Source organism: Hyla sarda, chromosome 7, assembly GCF_029499605.1.
Source record: "Hyla sarda isolate aHylSar1 chromosome 7, aHylSar1.hap1, whole genome shotgun sequence".
In the NCBI taxonomy this organism is placed as follows: domain Eukaryota; kingdom Metazoa; phylum Chordata; class Amphibia; order Anura; family Hylidae; genus Hyla; species Hyla sarda.
The window spans coordinates 99,919,618-99,936,632 of record NC_079195.1 but is presented as its reverse complement, the minus strand read 5'-3'; the positions used below and the strand labels follow the sequence as shown (position 1 = coordinate 99,936,632).

The 17,015-nt window shown below is 44.8% G+C and overlaps 1 protein-coding gene across 3 annotated transcripts in view; it reads right to left on the bottom strand.

The window, feature by feature from the left end:
• Positions 1–17,015, bottom strand: part of HECTD2 (HECT domain E3 ubiquitin protein ligase 2) — a 132,432-nt gene that overhangs the window by 100,133 nt on the left and 15,284 nt on the right. The window contains exon 1 of one of the 3 annotated variants that reach the window (XM_056530215.1): positions 972–1,033. The exons of 1 other annotated variant lie outside the window; for it this stretch is intronic. Coding sequence is in view for 1 of the 2 variants with exons in the window: in XM_056530214.1 (XP_056386189.1) it covers positions 260–283 (24 nt within the window). In the remaining variant the exon portion in view is untranslated. Of the gene's footprint in view, positions 1–259; positions 356–971; positions 1,034–17,015 lie in introns of those variants that run through there. One more of the 3 variants, XM_056530214.1, reaches the window with a different exon arrangement.

Here is a 17,015-nt window from a genome sequence, read left to right as displayed (position 1 = left end):
AAAGCTGCTGCAGTTCATTGATTTAAAGCGCTTGCTTTAAATCATTGATCTGCAACGTCTTCTGCCCTGCCGGGAATATCAGTATAAGTTATCGGCCCGAAAGTTGACAGATTATCCGTATCGGCCCTAAAAAAAAACGATATCGGTCGATTCCTAGTCAAAATAACAAGAATAATGCAAAAGTTTGCACAAACATAGCATTTCCAGGTTGCTCTAAGACCTAGAAAACTGGCCCTGGTGAATGGGTTTTGCACTGTACCCTGCCAAAGACCCAGGCCTCCATGCCAGTATTGGATGGAAGAGAGAAGGTTGGGGATGCCCTGCTATTGGGGAGGAGTCACTGTTTTGGCTATCAAGCAGGCTTTACTGAAGATACTCAAGTGACATATATGACCCTGCTCTCTGCTTTAAAAAAAAAAAAATTCCTCCTTCCAGCACTGTGGACACCACAAATAAAGGAGTATCTTTGCTGGTGGCTTTGGAGGGGAGATTTGTCAAGGCCTCATTTAAAGAAGCACTCTAGTTTTTTTACCAACATGGTGTACACTCACTACCATTATTTCTACAGGTCTATCTGTTTCATCCTAGCTTAACTAGTTTAATATATGTGGTTTGATCATGTGACCATAACACAGTCCACAAGAAAATTACATTGATGTCAGGGGAAGTGGCAAGCCCGGGTTCATCTGACTTTCTGCCAACGACATGATGACATCATTATCAATCAGACCCCTCCTGGCAGCTCCCAAACCCCTCCCCAAATCTTTATCTGTAAGACTCTTTATTTATATAATGTTGGGAACAGGACATAGATAGATGAACTATATGCTTTTAGCTGTTAAAGTCTAAGAGCAGCCCACCTAGCTGGACTCTAGGTGAACTGCGGAGACTTAAAGGAGTACTCCGGCGCGCACTTTTTTCCTTTTATCCTGTCCAGGCTGCAAAATAAAAGAAAACACACTTTCTCTTACCAGCCAACGAGCCCCCGGAGCTCCGGTACAGGTGTTCGGTCCCCGGGCTGTATACTTCTTACTTCCTGTTAGCCCGCCACGTCACACGGAGCTTCAGCCTATCACTGGCCGAGGCGGGACATCACTGCGGCCGGTGATAGGCTGAAGCTCCATGTGACGTGTCGGACTAACCGGAAGTAAGAAGAATACAGCCCGGGGACCGAACACCTGTACCGGAGTGTACCGGAGCTCCGGGGGCTCGTTGGCAGGTAAGAGAAAGCGTGTTTTCTTTTATTTTGCAGCCCGGACGGCATAAAAGGAAAAAAGTGCGCGCCGGAGTACTCCTTTAAGTGGGTTGGTATCAGTTAACATTATATACTGTTTTTTTATTTATTTATTTATTTTTTGCTTTTTAAATATTGGCATGAGGAGAAAGTGATTTGACCTATAATGATAATTGAGGTGTTTTATAAAAAGGAGAAGCCTTAGGAACATTATACACTCCAGGCGTTTTGCATTGTTGTGTTTTGGCACAACTTCAAACAACTTTTAGAAGAGATCAGTAGAGATCAGTACATTGTATGTGTAAGAGCTATACTAACAAGGAGGAAAAAAAAGACAGGATGAAGCTGTATCACATAAAGCATAATACTCTATAATCAATTCCTGCACTATGCTGCATATTAGCAAACAAAAACACTGGAGTGCTTCTTTAATATAACTTTGCTTGTCATGCAGCACTACCCCAATGGTCGCAAAAATGTGGTCATTTTTACAAAGCAATAGATGTTACATACATGAAAGTGACCATGCTAATGAGTCCAGCATAGCCTGTAGAGAGAAGCATGTGACAATACAACTGCAGGATTAAAGCCAAGAACATCAAAGATTTATTATTCTTTATGAAGAGATCAATTGTAACATAAGAGACCGGACCATGGGAAATAAACCTCAAGTAACTAATGTTAATGGAGAAAGCAATGTTTAGCTCTCCAGTGTTCACTGCTATGTGGGAAAAAGAAGAAAAAAAAGAAATAAATAATGTGCAAATCACTTCCTCCCCTTCACGTCTATGAAATGTACCGCCTGTAACGTGACAGTTTACTACAGGCTCTGGAGAAGAGTATGCAGCAATCTGGACTAGGGCTGGGCGGTATGACCAAATATGTGTATCACGGTATTTTTTTAAGTTACGGCGGTTCCACGGTATATAACGGTATTTTCTCACCCCCCCCCCAAATCATGTGACCCGCCAGCGCTGTTCTGTCCCCCCCAACCCCCCCAATCATGTGACCCACGCGCGGTGTTCAGCTCCCCCCCCCCAAAAAAAATCATCTGACCCCCCCCCAGCACTGTTCTGCTCCCTCTAATTAATGATCAGACCAGCGGGGTACCGCCGGCGATGGAACTCACTGTACGCCAGTGGTCTCCAACCTGCAGACCTCCAGTTGTTGCAAAACTACAACTCCCAGCAAGCCCGGACAGCCAACGGCTGTCCGGGCATGCTGGGAGTTGTAGTTTTGCAACAGCTGGAGGTCCGCAGGTTGGAGACCACTGCTGTACGCTGTATACCTATGCCCGGGCTGCAAAAGATACAGAAAATAAACTTTTAACTCACCCACCTCGTTCGCACGCTGGGGACGGGGGAGGACAGCCGTCAGCCTATCACTGGCCGGAGCCATGTCCCGCCCCTGCCAGTGATAGGCTGAGCCCACTGTCATGTAAGAAGCCAGCTTCTTACATGACAGTGGGCTCAGCCTATCACTGGCCGGGGCGGGGCATCGCTCCGGCCGGTGATAGGCTGACGGCTGTCCGGCGTTCCAGAGCCGACGTAGGCAAGTTAAAAGTTTATTTTCTTTATCTTTTGCAGCCGGCATAGGGATACAGCGTACAGCAGTGGTCTCCAACCTGCGGACCTCCAGGTGTTGCAAAACTACAGCTGGAGGTTGGCTGTCCGGGCATGCTGGGAATTGTAGTTTTGCAACATCTGGAGGTCCGCAGGTTGGAGACCACTGGCGTACAGTATAGAGTTCCAGTGCCCGGTGTCGGCCCGCACCAAAGAGGAGGAGGGCAGTACTTGACATCTGTGAGTAGTACCCCGCTGGGCTGATAATTAATTGGGGGGGGGGGAGCAGAATAGCGCAGACGGTGATAATACATTCCCAAGGGGGAGGGGCCCAACCGGTATTGCGGTATGGGCTAAAATTCATATCGTGCAGCCCAAAAATTTCGGTATTCGGTATGAACCGGTATACCGCCCAGCCCTAATCTGGACACACAAAAAAAAAACTTTGAGAAATGATAGCATAAAAACACACATAAAAATAACTCAGTTCTCTATATAACAGAATTGGGCTTCTGAAAAAGAAAATAAAGGCAAGAGAGAAAATCAATTGACTTTCCATTTATTTTCAGTGCTCTAAGGCCATCGTCGCACTGCCGTAAATGTGCAGAATATCTGCCCGAAAATACGGAGGGACATTCTACACATTTGCCCGATTTAGCGGCACTATAGCAGCTCAGAAATGCATTGCCGTCTATGTGCAATGTCTCTGCGGACAACGGAGTCAGGATTTCTGAATTCTGCCGTGTGCACAGTGGAGTAGAATCCTATTCTGCAGCGGAATATTATTTAGGAAATTCCACTGTTTGAACATGGCCTTAGGCCCCTTTCACATATATCTGCCAGCAATTCCTTCTGACGCAGTAGAAAAAGTGCTTGAGGGGAAAGGATTATAAAACTGATCTTATTAATTTGAAAAGGACCATTCACATTCATCCGGTGTCTCAATTTGGACACCAAATGGTCGAACACACCGCATGGGAAATGCATCTTGCCGAGTTTCCTTGTCTAGAACAACTCACCTGATGCCAAATGATGCACTTTGCCATTGTAAGCCATACACTGGATATATGTAAACCCAACCTAAGTATATTTTAAACCTGCAAATGACACTGAAAATATCACACAAATTCCAAAAGATACATAGCCTTAAAAATGGGTTATCCACCATAAGGTGATTTAGTACGTACCTGGCAGAGAGTAATGGACAAGCTAAGGAAGGATCTGCACTTGTATTGGGGCTAAATGGCTATGTCGTGAGATTACCATAACACTGTGACTAGCTTTTTGTGAACTGGTATTTCCTGTTAGAGTTTCCTTCTTTGCCTACAAATCCCATAATTCCATTTTCCTCCCTCCCACACATCAGCCACCCCACCCATTGAAACATAAATGAGCTGCATCAATTCAAAAGACCTGTGTTTTTCAATCAGGGTGCCTACAGCTGTTGCAAAAATAAAATTAGTTGCAGATTGATCGCTCCACCTATTGAAGCAGACAGGCTCCCTGTCATCAGCTGACTAGTGATGTCAAGTCTCGGCCACATTGCAACCTGGGAAACCTGACAACAGTCATTTTGTATTCTGTTAAAAATAAATATTGAGGTGAAAATCACATAAGAATTGTGAGAGCAGCGTCACACACAGGTACAGACACTATATTATTGTGGTGAGCCACGGTGAATGGCGGGACCACAGGGTGTAGTGGTGTAGGTGGATGGGGTGGATGGTATTAACCCCAGGGGCAATATGTTATTAACCCCTAATGTTTGTGATGCCAGAGTGGTTTTTGGGTATCGGGAACCACCCAAACAATATCTCCACAATCCCAATGGCTAGGCAGTGAAATGACAGTCCACAACCAGGTTATGGTTTAACGGAGGCTTTACTGAGTTCAGACAGTTGTTATAGTCTCTACAGCTCGGCCAGAATCCCAGAGAGCCGACAGGTAACACGGTGACAACATCATGTTAACACATCATGTGACCTCCACAGGTCCTTAAAGGAGTACTCTGGTGCAGAGTATTCCTGCTCCGTCCTGCCCGAGCTGCAAAAAAAATGAAACATCTCTCACCTTCCTGGGTTCCCGCGGAGCGCCACTACAGCTGATCGGTCATCCGGTCCACCCTCTTCATACTTCCGTGTGTAACGAAGTGTCACATGGCGCTCAGCCTATCGCTGGCCGCCGCAATGTTCTGCCTCGGCCGGCGATAGGCTGAGCGCCATGTGACGCTTCGTTACACACGGAAGTATGAAGAGGATGGACCGGAGGACCGATCAGCTGTAGTGGCGCTCCGCGGGAACCCAGGAAGGTAAGAGATGGTTCATTTACATTTTTTTGCAGCCCAGGCAGGACGGAGCAGGACTACTCTGCACCAGAGTACTCCTTTAACAACCTTATACATAAAATACATAACTTTATACTGACTATACATATAGTATACTGACTATAGTTATAGCACAATAAATAACATTAAAGTAAAAGCAGGGGAGACACTGCAGGAGAGCCCCCAGGTCACTGAGGTACTCAACCAGACAGGGCCTAAGTGTAGTGCAGGACCATGTCCTGTACTGGGACATTACACTATGAACTACACTAACTTTACAGCCCTTGTTGCATAGTCAAAAAAAAAAAAAATCCTGGACTACCCCTTTAATATATTGCATTTGATATAAGTTTTATACAGTATATAGGCACCTATGATTGTTGAGTAGCAAAAAAAGGAACTTTATTGGAAATGGATGGGGCTTGACTGCAACTTCATGCAACATACAATGCTGCCAAATTGGTATATAGTAAGAAAACTATAGGTGGTCTGAACTTACACCAGACAGTTTAAAGATTTGCCAAGTTTATCAAACCGCATAAGCCACAGTGAAAAATCTGGCAAATTTTTTGTCTGTCTTTTCTATGTTTGCATGGTCTTGTTACATAGCATTAGTTAATCCACCCCAATAGGTCTTTAACCCCTTAACGGCATAGGATGTAAATGTACGTCCTGGTCCTTAACGCACCAGGACATACATTTACGTCCTGTATGTGATGCAAGCACCGGAGCGTTGCTTGCATCATGCACGGCAGATCCAAGCTGCTGTCAGCAGCCAGGGACCCACTGGTAATACGCGACATCACTGAACACGCTTATGTCCGCCATTAAGCCATTAATGTTGTGATCAATACAGAAGGGGGGCATTTGATTGGATGATCAGATTGTGCACGGCATGGCCACGGCGATCTGATCATCAATATGCCTATGCATGACACTGTTCAGCATCTGCAATCTAAGGGTTGCCGTAAATAGTCCCCTATAGAGCCTCAAAAAAAAAAAACTATCAAAATATGTTAATTATCCCATACAATGAATGACATAAGCATAAAAAAAAGTCCAAAACTGCTGCTTTTTTGTCACATCACATTCCATAAAAAAATGTACAAAAAGCTATTAAAAAGTTACATATACTCAAAAGTGGTAAAAGAAATCATGTTATTTGAAAGTGTACAGTGTGAAGACAAAACCTTCCAAAATTTGCTACATTGTGGTTTTCTTTTCAATTTCCCCACACAAATAATATTCTTTTGGTTGCACCATACATTTTATGGTAAAATGAGTGATAGTATTACAAAGGACAATTGGTCGTGCAAAAAACAAGCCCTCATATGGGTCTGTGGATGGAAATATAAAAGTTATGGATTTTAGAAGGGTGAGAGGCAAAAACGAAAACTCAAAAATAAAATTGGCTGTGTCCTTAAGGGGTTAAGCTTAGTATTAAATGATATTGAATTAAATGATACGACCAGTTAAATAGTAATAATGAGGAGTAAAAGGATTAAGGATATAAACAAAACTTTCCATTTCTTGACAAATGTTGCAACTAAAGTCAAAATGATAAACAAAAGAATCCCTTTTTAGTATCTCTAGAAACATCGCCCAATTTTCTTAATGACAACAACAATGTATTACAACCTTCCCTTCTGCTTCCTCACTATTGCTTCTGGCGTGTTGGCACAAGAATTCACCAGTATTTGGCAACATATGTTCCTAGTAAGCAATGATAAAAGAACCGTCCAAGATATCCTTGGCATTAGATAATGTTGGCATATTTTAGCAGGTCACTCAAATAGATGCAGACAGGATGATGCAAGGTGTATAGATCCTAGGTATATCGAAAGTTTAGTTTCAACAAAGGGAGAAAAGGTTGTTGTGATACTCACTCCTCCCTGCTCCAACCATACCCTGTCAGTCCAGGCCTAGTGGTTCCTTGTCTTCTGCTGCCAGCTGTGTCAGGTTGCAAGGGTAACTGGCGCTCCTTCCTTAAAGGAGTACTCTGGTGCAGAGTACTCCTGCTCCGTCCTGCCTGGGCTGCAAAAAAAATTAAAAATTAAAATAAACCATCACTCACATTCCTGGGTTCCCACGGAAAGCACCACTACAGCTGATCGGTCCTCCGGTCCATCTTCTTCATACTTCCGTGTGAACGAAGTGTCACATGGCCCTCAGCCTATCGCCAGCTGCCGCAATGTTCTGCCTCGGCCCATAATAGGCTGAGCACCATGTGACGCTTCGTTCACACGGAAGTATGAAGAAGATGGACCGGAGGACCGATCAGCTGTAGTGGCGCTCCTCGGGAACCCAGGAAGGTGAGTGATTGTTTATTTTCATTTTTTTTGCAGCCCGGGCAGGACGGAGCAGGAGTACTCTGCACCAGAGTACTCCTTTAAATCAGTTCAGGCAGGCTATTTAACCCCTTAAGGACCCAGGACGTACTAGAACGTCCTGGCACCCTGGGCTTTAAGGACCCAGGACGTACTAGTACGTCCTGGTGTTTCTCCGGTCTCTGCCGCGCCCCGGGCAGAGATCGGAAGCGGATGCCTGCTGAGATGCTTCAGCAGGCATCCAGGGAAAACGCAGAGGGGGGCCATGTAGGCCCCCATGTCGGCGATCGCCGCAAATCGCAAGGGAAATCTCCCTTGCGATCTGCGGCGATACCGGGCTGATCGGGTCTCTGGGACCCGACCGCCCGGTAATTTTGCATGATCCCGGCTTTCACAGACAGCCAGGGCCATGCTGGAGCCTAGGAGCGAGGTGGCAAGCCTGCCACCTCTTCTGATCCCCTGCGATCCGTCGGTTAGTTAACCGACCAATCGCAGGGGGGGGGGGGGGGAGGCGGTTACTTCCTCCCGCCCTGCCCGGCCCCTTGAAGTCCGGAGAGGACGGGAGGAAGACCGGAGGACGCGGCGGGGGGGGGACGGGGGAGTGCTGGGGCCCGGCCCCGGTACTTACCTCGTCCCTGAAGACCCGGATCCCAGCGGCAAAGACGGCGGCAGCGGAGACAGGTGAGTTCCTCTTCAGCAGCGGTTGGGCCATTTACAGCAATGCACGTCGCCGTAAAGCAACATGCATTGCTGTAATGGGACCCTGTAAACTACAACTCCCAGCATGCCCAGACAGCCCTTGGCGTCTGGGCATGCTGGGAGTTGCAGTTTTGCAACATCTGGAGGTCCACAGTTTGGAGACCACTGTGCCCTTCCAGATGTTGCAAAACTGCACATCCTCAGCATGCTGGGAGTTGTAGTTCTGTAACATCTGGCCCTTCAGATGTTGCAGAACTACAACTCCCAGCATGCCTGGACAGTTTTGGCATACTGGGAGTTGTAGTTTTGCAACATCTGGAGGGCTGCGGCTTGGAAACCACTACACAGTGGTCCCCAAACTGTTCTCCTCCAGCTGTTGCGTAACCACTACTCCCAATATGCCCTACGGCTGCCTGGGCATGCTGGGAGTTGTGGTTTTGCAACAACTGGAGGCACACTGGTTGGGAAACATTGTCTGTTTCCTAACTCAGTGTTTCCCAACCCGTGTGCCTCCAGCTGTTGCAAAACTATAACTACCAGCATGCACTGATAGACTGTGCATGCTGGGAGTTGTAGTTTTGCAACAGCTGGAGGTTTCCCCAACCCCTCCCCCCCCCCCCCTGTGAATGTACAGGGTACATTCACATGGGCAGGGGCTTACAGTGAGTATCAGGCTGCAAGTTTGCGATGCAGCAAATTTTGCGAGGTAGCTCAAACTCGCAGCGGGAAACTCGCTGTAATCCCCCGCCCGTGTGACTGTACCCTAAAAACACTACACTACACTAACACAAAATAAAAAGTAAAAAACACTACATATACACATACCCTTACACAGCCCTCCTCCCCTCCCCAATAAAAATGAAAAACGTCTGGTACGCCACTGTTTCCAAAATGGAGCCTCCAGCTGTTGCAAAACAACAACTCCCAGTATTGCCGGACAGCCGTTGACTGTCCAAGCATGCTGGGAGTTGTGCAACAGCTGGAGGCACCCTGTTTGGGAATCGCTGGCGTAGAATACCCCTATGTCCACCCCTATGCAAATCCCTAATTCAGGCCTCAAATGCGCATGGCGCTCTCACTTCAGAGCCCTGTCATATTTCAAGGCAACAGTTTAGGGACACATTTGGGGTATCTCCGTACTCGGGAGAAATTGCCTAACAAATTTTGGGGAGCTTTTTCTCCTTTCACCCCTTATGAAAAGGGGAAGTTGGGGTCTACACCAGCATGTTGGTGTAAAAAAAAAAAAAAAATTTTTACACTAACTGCTGGTGTTGCCCTATACTTTTCATTTTGACAAGAGGTAAAAGGGAAAAAAGCCCCCCAAAATTTGTAATGCAGTTTCTCCTGACTACAGAGATACCCCATATGTGGGCGCAAAGTGCTCTGGGGTCGCACAACAAGGCCCAGAAGGGAGAGTGCACCATGTACATTTGAGGTGATTTGCACAGGGGTGGCTGATTGTTACAGCGGTTTTGACAAACGCAAAAAAAACAAAACCCCACATGTGACCCCATTTCGGAAACTACACCCCTCATGGAATGTAATGAGGGGTGCAGTGAGAATTTACACCCCACTGGTGTCTGACAGATCTTTGGAACAATGGGCTGTGCAAATAAAAAAAATTTGTACAGCCCACTGTTCCAAAGATCTGACAGACACCAGTGGGGGGTAAATGCTCACTGTACCCCTTGTTACGTTCCTCAAGGGGTCTAGTTTCCAAAATGGTATGCCATGTGGGGGTTATTTTGCTGTCCTGGCACCATAGGGGCTTCCTAAATGTGACATGCCCCCGAGCAAAATTTGCTCTCAAAAAGCCAAATATGACTCCTTCTCTTCTGAGCATTGTAGTTCGCCCGTAGTGCACTTCAGGTCAACTTATGGGGTACCTCCATACTCAGAAGAGATGGGGTTACAAATTTTGGGGGGTATTTTCTGCTATTAACCCTTGCAAAAATGTGAAATTTGGGGGGAAACACACATTTTAGTGAAAATTTTTTATTTTTTTTTACATATGCAAAAGTCGTGAAACACCTGTGGGGTATTAAGGCTCACTTAATTCCTTGTTATGTTCCTCAAGGGGTCTAGTTTTCAAAATGGTATGGCATGTGTATTTTTTTTGCTGTTCTGGCACCATAAGGGCTTCCTAAATGCAACATGCCCCCCAAAAACCATTTCTGAAAAACGTACTCTCCAAAATCCCCTTGTCACTCCTTCGCTTCTGAGCCCTCTACTGCGCCCGCCGAACACTTTACATAGACATATGAGGTATGTCCTTACTCGAGAGAAATTGGGCTACAAATACAAGTATAAATTTTCTCCTTTTACCCCTTGTAAAAATTGAAAAAGTGGGTCTACAAGAAAATGCGAGTGTAAAAAATGAAGATTGTGAATTTTCTCCTTCACTTTGCTGCTATTCCTGTGAAACACCTAAAGGGTTAAAACGCTGACTGAATGTCATTTTGAATACTTTGGGGGGTGCAGTTTTTATAATGGGGTCATTTGTGGGGTATTTCTAATATGAAGACCCTTCAAATCCACTTCAAACCTGAACTGGTCCCTGATAAATAGTGAGTTTGAAAATTTTGTGAAAAATTGGAAAATTGCTGCTGAACTTTGAAGCCCTCTGATGTCTTCCAAAAGTAAAAACTCCTCAATTTTATGATGCAAACATAAAGTGGACATATTGTATATGTGAATAAAATAAAATAAATATTTGGAATATCCATTTTCCTTACAAGCAGAAAGCTTCAAAGTTAGAAAAATGCTAAATTTTCAAATTTTTCATCAAATTTTGGGATTTTTCACCAAGAAAGGATGCAAGTTACCACAACATTTTACCACTATGTTAAAGTAGAATATGTCACGAAAAAACAATCTCGGAATCAGAATGATAACTAAAAGCATTCCAGAGTTATTAATGTTTAAAATGACAGTGGTCAGATGTGCAAAAAATGGCCGGGTCCTAAGGTGTAAAATGGCTGGGTCCTTAAGGGGTTAATGAGGACCCTGGCCTTACTAACATGTACATTACAGTACACCCTTATATGGCTTCTGTTCTAGTGCTGTAAAAAAGTATTTATCACTTTCAAGATTTTTGCTAATTTGTCACATCTAAAGCGAACATCCAGAGTTTCAGGCCCACATGATCTTCAGCTCCAAATTATGGAGATGCAGGCCACATTGGGTGGTATATTCGCCAAAGCAATTGTACAACGCTCAGCGAGTTCCCGGCACAAAGCTTTTTATTAATATGGCTCATGAACGGAACTCTGGGCGACCATACCGCAGCATGGCCTGCATATTTGTACATTTAAAAAATTTTAGATTATTCAGCAAATTTTACCACGAGTTCCTCTGTATACTTACCCTGCTGACACACTGTCCTGGTTTTCCTGATTATGTTCTGAACCCACTGTAGCCAATCAATTAAAGTGACTGAGATCGAAGCTGCAGTAACCCAACATGACAACTACATAATGTACATCGCTGCTTGCTTCTGGCTTTGCTTCTAGTATATGTAGGTCCGGTGGCATTGGCAAACATAATATATGGCATAACACTGGAACCCCACAAATGAGATATTGAGAGGCCATCTATTAAAAAATACTGGAAAACCCTTTTAGAGAGTCCATTGTATTTAACCTAAGACCCAGAGGAAGGCAAAACGCCCCCCCCCCCCCCCCCCCCACGAGGCTGATACCAATTGTTGATGAAAGGGAAAAATTCCTTCCTGACTCCCTGGATCAACATTCTATCCACATAAGTCCATAACCTGTAATATAATATTTTTCTAGAAAAACATCCAGGCCCCCCTTGAACTTGCTTATAGATTCGGACATTGCAACATCATGTTGCACAGAGTTCCATAGTCTCACTGCTCTTACAGTAAAGAATCTCTGTGTGTTTCATTACTATGTTGTTTTTTTGTTTTAAGATCTTTGGACAATAATGGCACCCTGCATAGTGTACCTACTACGTCCAAGAATATGAGGTCCTTCAGCCAATTGCTTTTATTTATTTATTTTTGAGGGGGCTCTTTCTTTTGCAGAGGGATATCTTTTTTAGACCATAACTTCAGTGAAAGCAAGACTTACACATGCACTCTATACAACAAAATTATATAGCAATACTCAAATACCGTAGTTGCTTCAGTTATTAAAGGGGTACTCCACCCTAGACATCTTATCCCCTAAGATAAGATGTCTGATGGCAGGGATCACGCTGCTGGGGACCCCCGGGATCTTGGCTGCAGTACCCCGCTGTCATTACTGCACAGAGCAAACAAGGAATAACTAAATTAAAAACAAAGGAAGGAAGGTATGTAGAAGAGAATAAGGGGCTAGCCGACTGCCTTAATGAATACTTCTGTTCAGTTTTTACAGAAGAAAAAGAAGGAAAAGGACCTCCATTAGGGAGGAAGACTAATTAATCATTTAATGCATGTGTCTTTACAGAGGAAGAGGTTCTACGTTTGCTGTCTAAAGTGAAGACAAATAAGTCACAGGGGCCTGATGGGATACACCCAAAATTATTAAGAGAGCTTAGTGGTGAGCTAGAAAAACCATTAGCAGATGTATTTAACCAATCGCTGGTAACAGGAGTCGTCCCGGAAGATTGGAAATTAGCAAATGTTGTGCCTATTCACAAGAAAGGTAGTAAAGAGGAATCAAGCAACTATAGGCCAGTAAGTCTGACATCAATAGTGGGGAAATGAATGGAAACCATACTAAACAAAAGGATTGTGGAACATCTAAAATACCATGGATTGAAAAATGAAAAACAACAGGGGTTTACTTCAGGGAGATCATGTCAAACAAATCTTATTGGCGGAGGGGCAGTAGATGGCGGAGGGGCAGTAGACATCACATATCTAGATTTTAGTAAGACTTTTGACACTGTCCCACATAGAAGACTTATCAATATAACTACAGTCTTTGAGCTTGGACTCTCATATTGTTGAGTGGATTAGGCAGTGACTGAATGACAGAAAATAGAGGGTTGTAGTCAATGGAGAATATTCAGAGCAAGGTCTTGTTACCAGTGAGGACCTCAGGGATCTGTACTGGGACCAATTTTGTTTAATATCTTTAATAGTGATATTGCAAAAGGTCTCGATGGTAAGGTGTTTCTTTTTGCTGATGACACAAAGATATGTAACAGGGGTGATGTTCCTGGAGGGATCCGCCAAATGGAAAAGGATTTAGGCAAACTAGAAGAATGGTTAGAACTCTGGCAACTGAATTTTAATGTGGATAAGTGCAAGATAATGCACCTGGGGAGTAAAAACCCTCAAGCAGAATATAAAATTTTTGACACAGTCCTGACCTCAGTATCTGAGGAAAGGGATTTAGGAGTAATAGTTTCAGAAGACTTAAAGGTAGGAAGACAAAGTAATAGAGAAGCAGGTAACGTTAGCTGAATGCTTTGAAGTATAGGGAGAGGTATAAGCAGTAGAAAGAGAGAAGTGCTCATGCCTCTGTACAGAACACTGGTGAGACCTCAATTGGAGTATTGTGTGCAGTACTGGAGGCCGCATCTCCAGAAGGATATAGATACTCTAGAGAAAGTTCAGAGAAGAGCTACTAAACAAGTACATGGATTGCAGGTAAAACTTACCAGAAAGGTTAAAGGACCTTAAAGGGGTACTCCAGCACTTGGACATCTTATCCCCTAGCCAAAGGATAGGGGATAAGATGCCTGATCGCGGGGGTGCCGCCGCTGGTCCCGCCCCATTTATAATCAGTCCCCGAAGCGTGTTCGCTCCAGGTCTGATTACTGTCGATCACGGGGCCCCTGATCACGCCCCCTCCCATAGGCTTGCACTGAGGGGCAGAGCGTGACGTCACACGCCGCTGGCCCTGTGGTCGTCGGTAATCAGACCCGGAGCGAACACACCCCAGGGACTGATTATAAACTGGGTGCAGCGTGCAAGATCATGGGGGTACCCAGTGGCGGGACCCCCGCGATCAGGCATCTTATCCCCTATCCTTTGGATAGGGGATAAGATGTCTAAGCGCTGGAGTACTCCTTTAACATGTATAGCTTGGAAAAAAGAAGAGACAGAGGGAATATGATAGAGACTTTTAAATACATAAAGGGAATCAACACGGTAAAGGAGGAGAGCATATTTAAAAGAAGAAAAACTACCACAAGAGGACACAGTTTTAAATTAGAGGGGCAAAGGTTTCTGCAGTAATATCAGGATGTATTACTTTACTGAGAGAGTAGTGGATGCATGGAAAAGCCTTCCTGCAGAAGTGGCTGCTGCAAATACAGTGAAGGAGTTTAAGCATGCATGGGATAAGCATAAGGCTATCCTTCATATAAGATGGGGCCAGGGACTATTGATAGGATTCAGATTATTGGGCAGACTAGATGGGCCAAATGGTTCTTATCTGCCGACACATGCTATGTTTCTAATGACGGGCGAAACAGGGGCCAGAGCATCGTGATGTCACGGCCCGCTTCCTTAATGAAAGTCTATGGGAGGGGGTGTGATGGCCACCACGCCCCCTCCCATAGACTTGTATTGAGGGGGTGGACCGTGATGTCACGAGGGACAGAGCCGTGACGTCACAATGCTCCGGCCCCTGTATTTCCCATCATTACGCACAGAGCGAGTTTGCTCTGTGCAGTAATGACAGCGGAGTTCTGCAGCCGAGATCGCTGGGGTCCTTAGCTGTGGGACCCCTGCAATTGCGCATATTATCCCCTATCCTTTGGATAGGGGATAAGATGTCTAGGGGTGGAGTACCCCTTTAAGTAGAAGTGGTCCTCTCCCAGTTTGTGTATACAACTATTTAGCAATGACATGTTATCCCAATACATAACCACAGCAGTCAGCTAACAATGAAAACAAACACCACAGGTGGCGTGAGATTTCAAGTATCACTCATTATTTCTCACCTTAAAGGTGTACTCCAGTGGGAGGGAAAAAATTCATATCAACTGCCTCCAGAAAATTCAACAGATTCATAAATTACTTTCATTAAAAAATCTTAAACTTCCTCTGTAGCATACAGCAGCTAAATACAGGAAGGATTAAGTGCTGTCTGACTACAGTACTTTATGCTGACACTTCTGTCTGTGTCAGGAACTGTCTGGAGCAGGAGTGGTTTCATATGGGGATTTGTTTCTGCTCTAGACAGTTCCTGACATGGACAGAGGTGTCAGCATAGAGAACCGTGGTCAGACAGAAAAGAACAACTCAACTTACTCTGTAGTATACAGCAGCTGATAAATACTGGAAGAATTAAGATTTTTTTAATAGAAGTAATTAACAAATCAGTTTAACTTTCTGGAGCCAGTTGATATGAAATTTATTTTTTCACCGGAGTACCCCTTTAAGGCATATCCACGATATCTGAAACTTTATTTTTTAATAAATTTTTTTTATATAAAACATGCACAAAAAAGTAGATCTCCTGCCCTATAATCTTAGTGTCCCTCTTTGACCAGCCAAAAGGTTGAGAAGTATAGTAATACACACAAAGATCTAGCTGTTGGAAGGTTTCCTTAGGGTGCGTTCACACTACGGAATTCCATGAGCGGCGGGCGAGAACTTAACATTAGTGTGAATGGGTGTCCGCGAGACCCATTCACACTGCGGAATTGTTCCGCGCAAAGAAAGAACATGTTCATTCTTTGCGCGGATTCCGCGAGCACTGCATAGCCGTCAATGGTGACGGCTCAGTGCCCTGCAGCCCTAGACCCGAATCGTCATTGTCGGCGGCTGCCGGGCATAATCTCCGCTCGTGGAATTCAGCGAGCGGAGATTCCGCAGTGTCAACGCACCCTTATATAAAATCAATTCTTTACCGAAAAAAGTGAAAGATAAAAACACTCCAAAAACCAGCAGTCTCTTCATCACATCTTTGGTACAATTCTCTGCTAAAACCCATGAAATGGTCCGTTCATCTGGATATTTCAAGTTTTATTGACAGCCCATGTTTCTATGTCCTTGTAAGAGTCAAATATGAAATAAAGTAGCTTAGTCACATTAAATCCCAACTCCTATTGCGAGAAATCGATTTTCTCTTGAATACCGCCGTTTCCAGCATGCCTAAAGAACAATAACAGAGCAGGCCTTTTATTTGCCAGAGTTTCTCTAGTTGTATGGTATATTGTGGTGAAGATTGTGTGTTCTGCTGCCTGCAGAGCGGTGAAGAACTGCGAGGAACACAAAAGCTTCTGGTTGAACACGTTACAGATGAAGAAAACGAATCATGTAGGAATTACAGGAACAAGTCTACCTTTCAGAACACTTAACAGGAGGCTCTGAAATACACACTGTGCAAATCTGCACCACAAGAAAGTTCAGATTGTGATGTGTGAATGAATGGAAACACAGGGCTCTTCACTTCAGCCCAGCAGGTGACACTGTGCTCATATAATGCAGCGCCACCTGGTAACGAAACAAGAGGAAATCTATATCTGAGGATACTCAATAGACATTCACAAGGGACATCCTTGGCTTGAAGACAGACACCAGTAATATCTAGAACTTGCCATGTGATCATTTGTTACTTAAAGGGGTATTCCGGGCAAAAACATTTTATCCCCTATCCAAAGGATAGGGGATCAGATGTCTGATTGCGGGGGCCTCCCACGATCTCCCTGCAGCACCAACATTCTATGCGGGTGCTGAGTCTCCAGTTTCGTAAACCTCCGGGTTTCCGGGACTGGGGACGTGACGTCACACCATGCCCCCTCCATTCATGTCTATGGGAGGGGGCTTGACGGCCGTCACGCCCCCTCCCATAGACATGAATGGAGGGGATGTGGCGTGACATCACGTCCCCAGTCCCGGAAACCCGGAGGTTTCCGAAACTGGAGACTCAGCACCCGAATAGAATGTGCAATATGTTTCT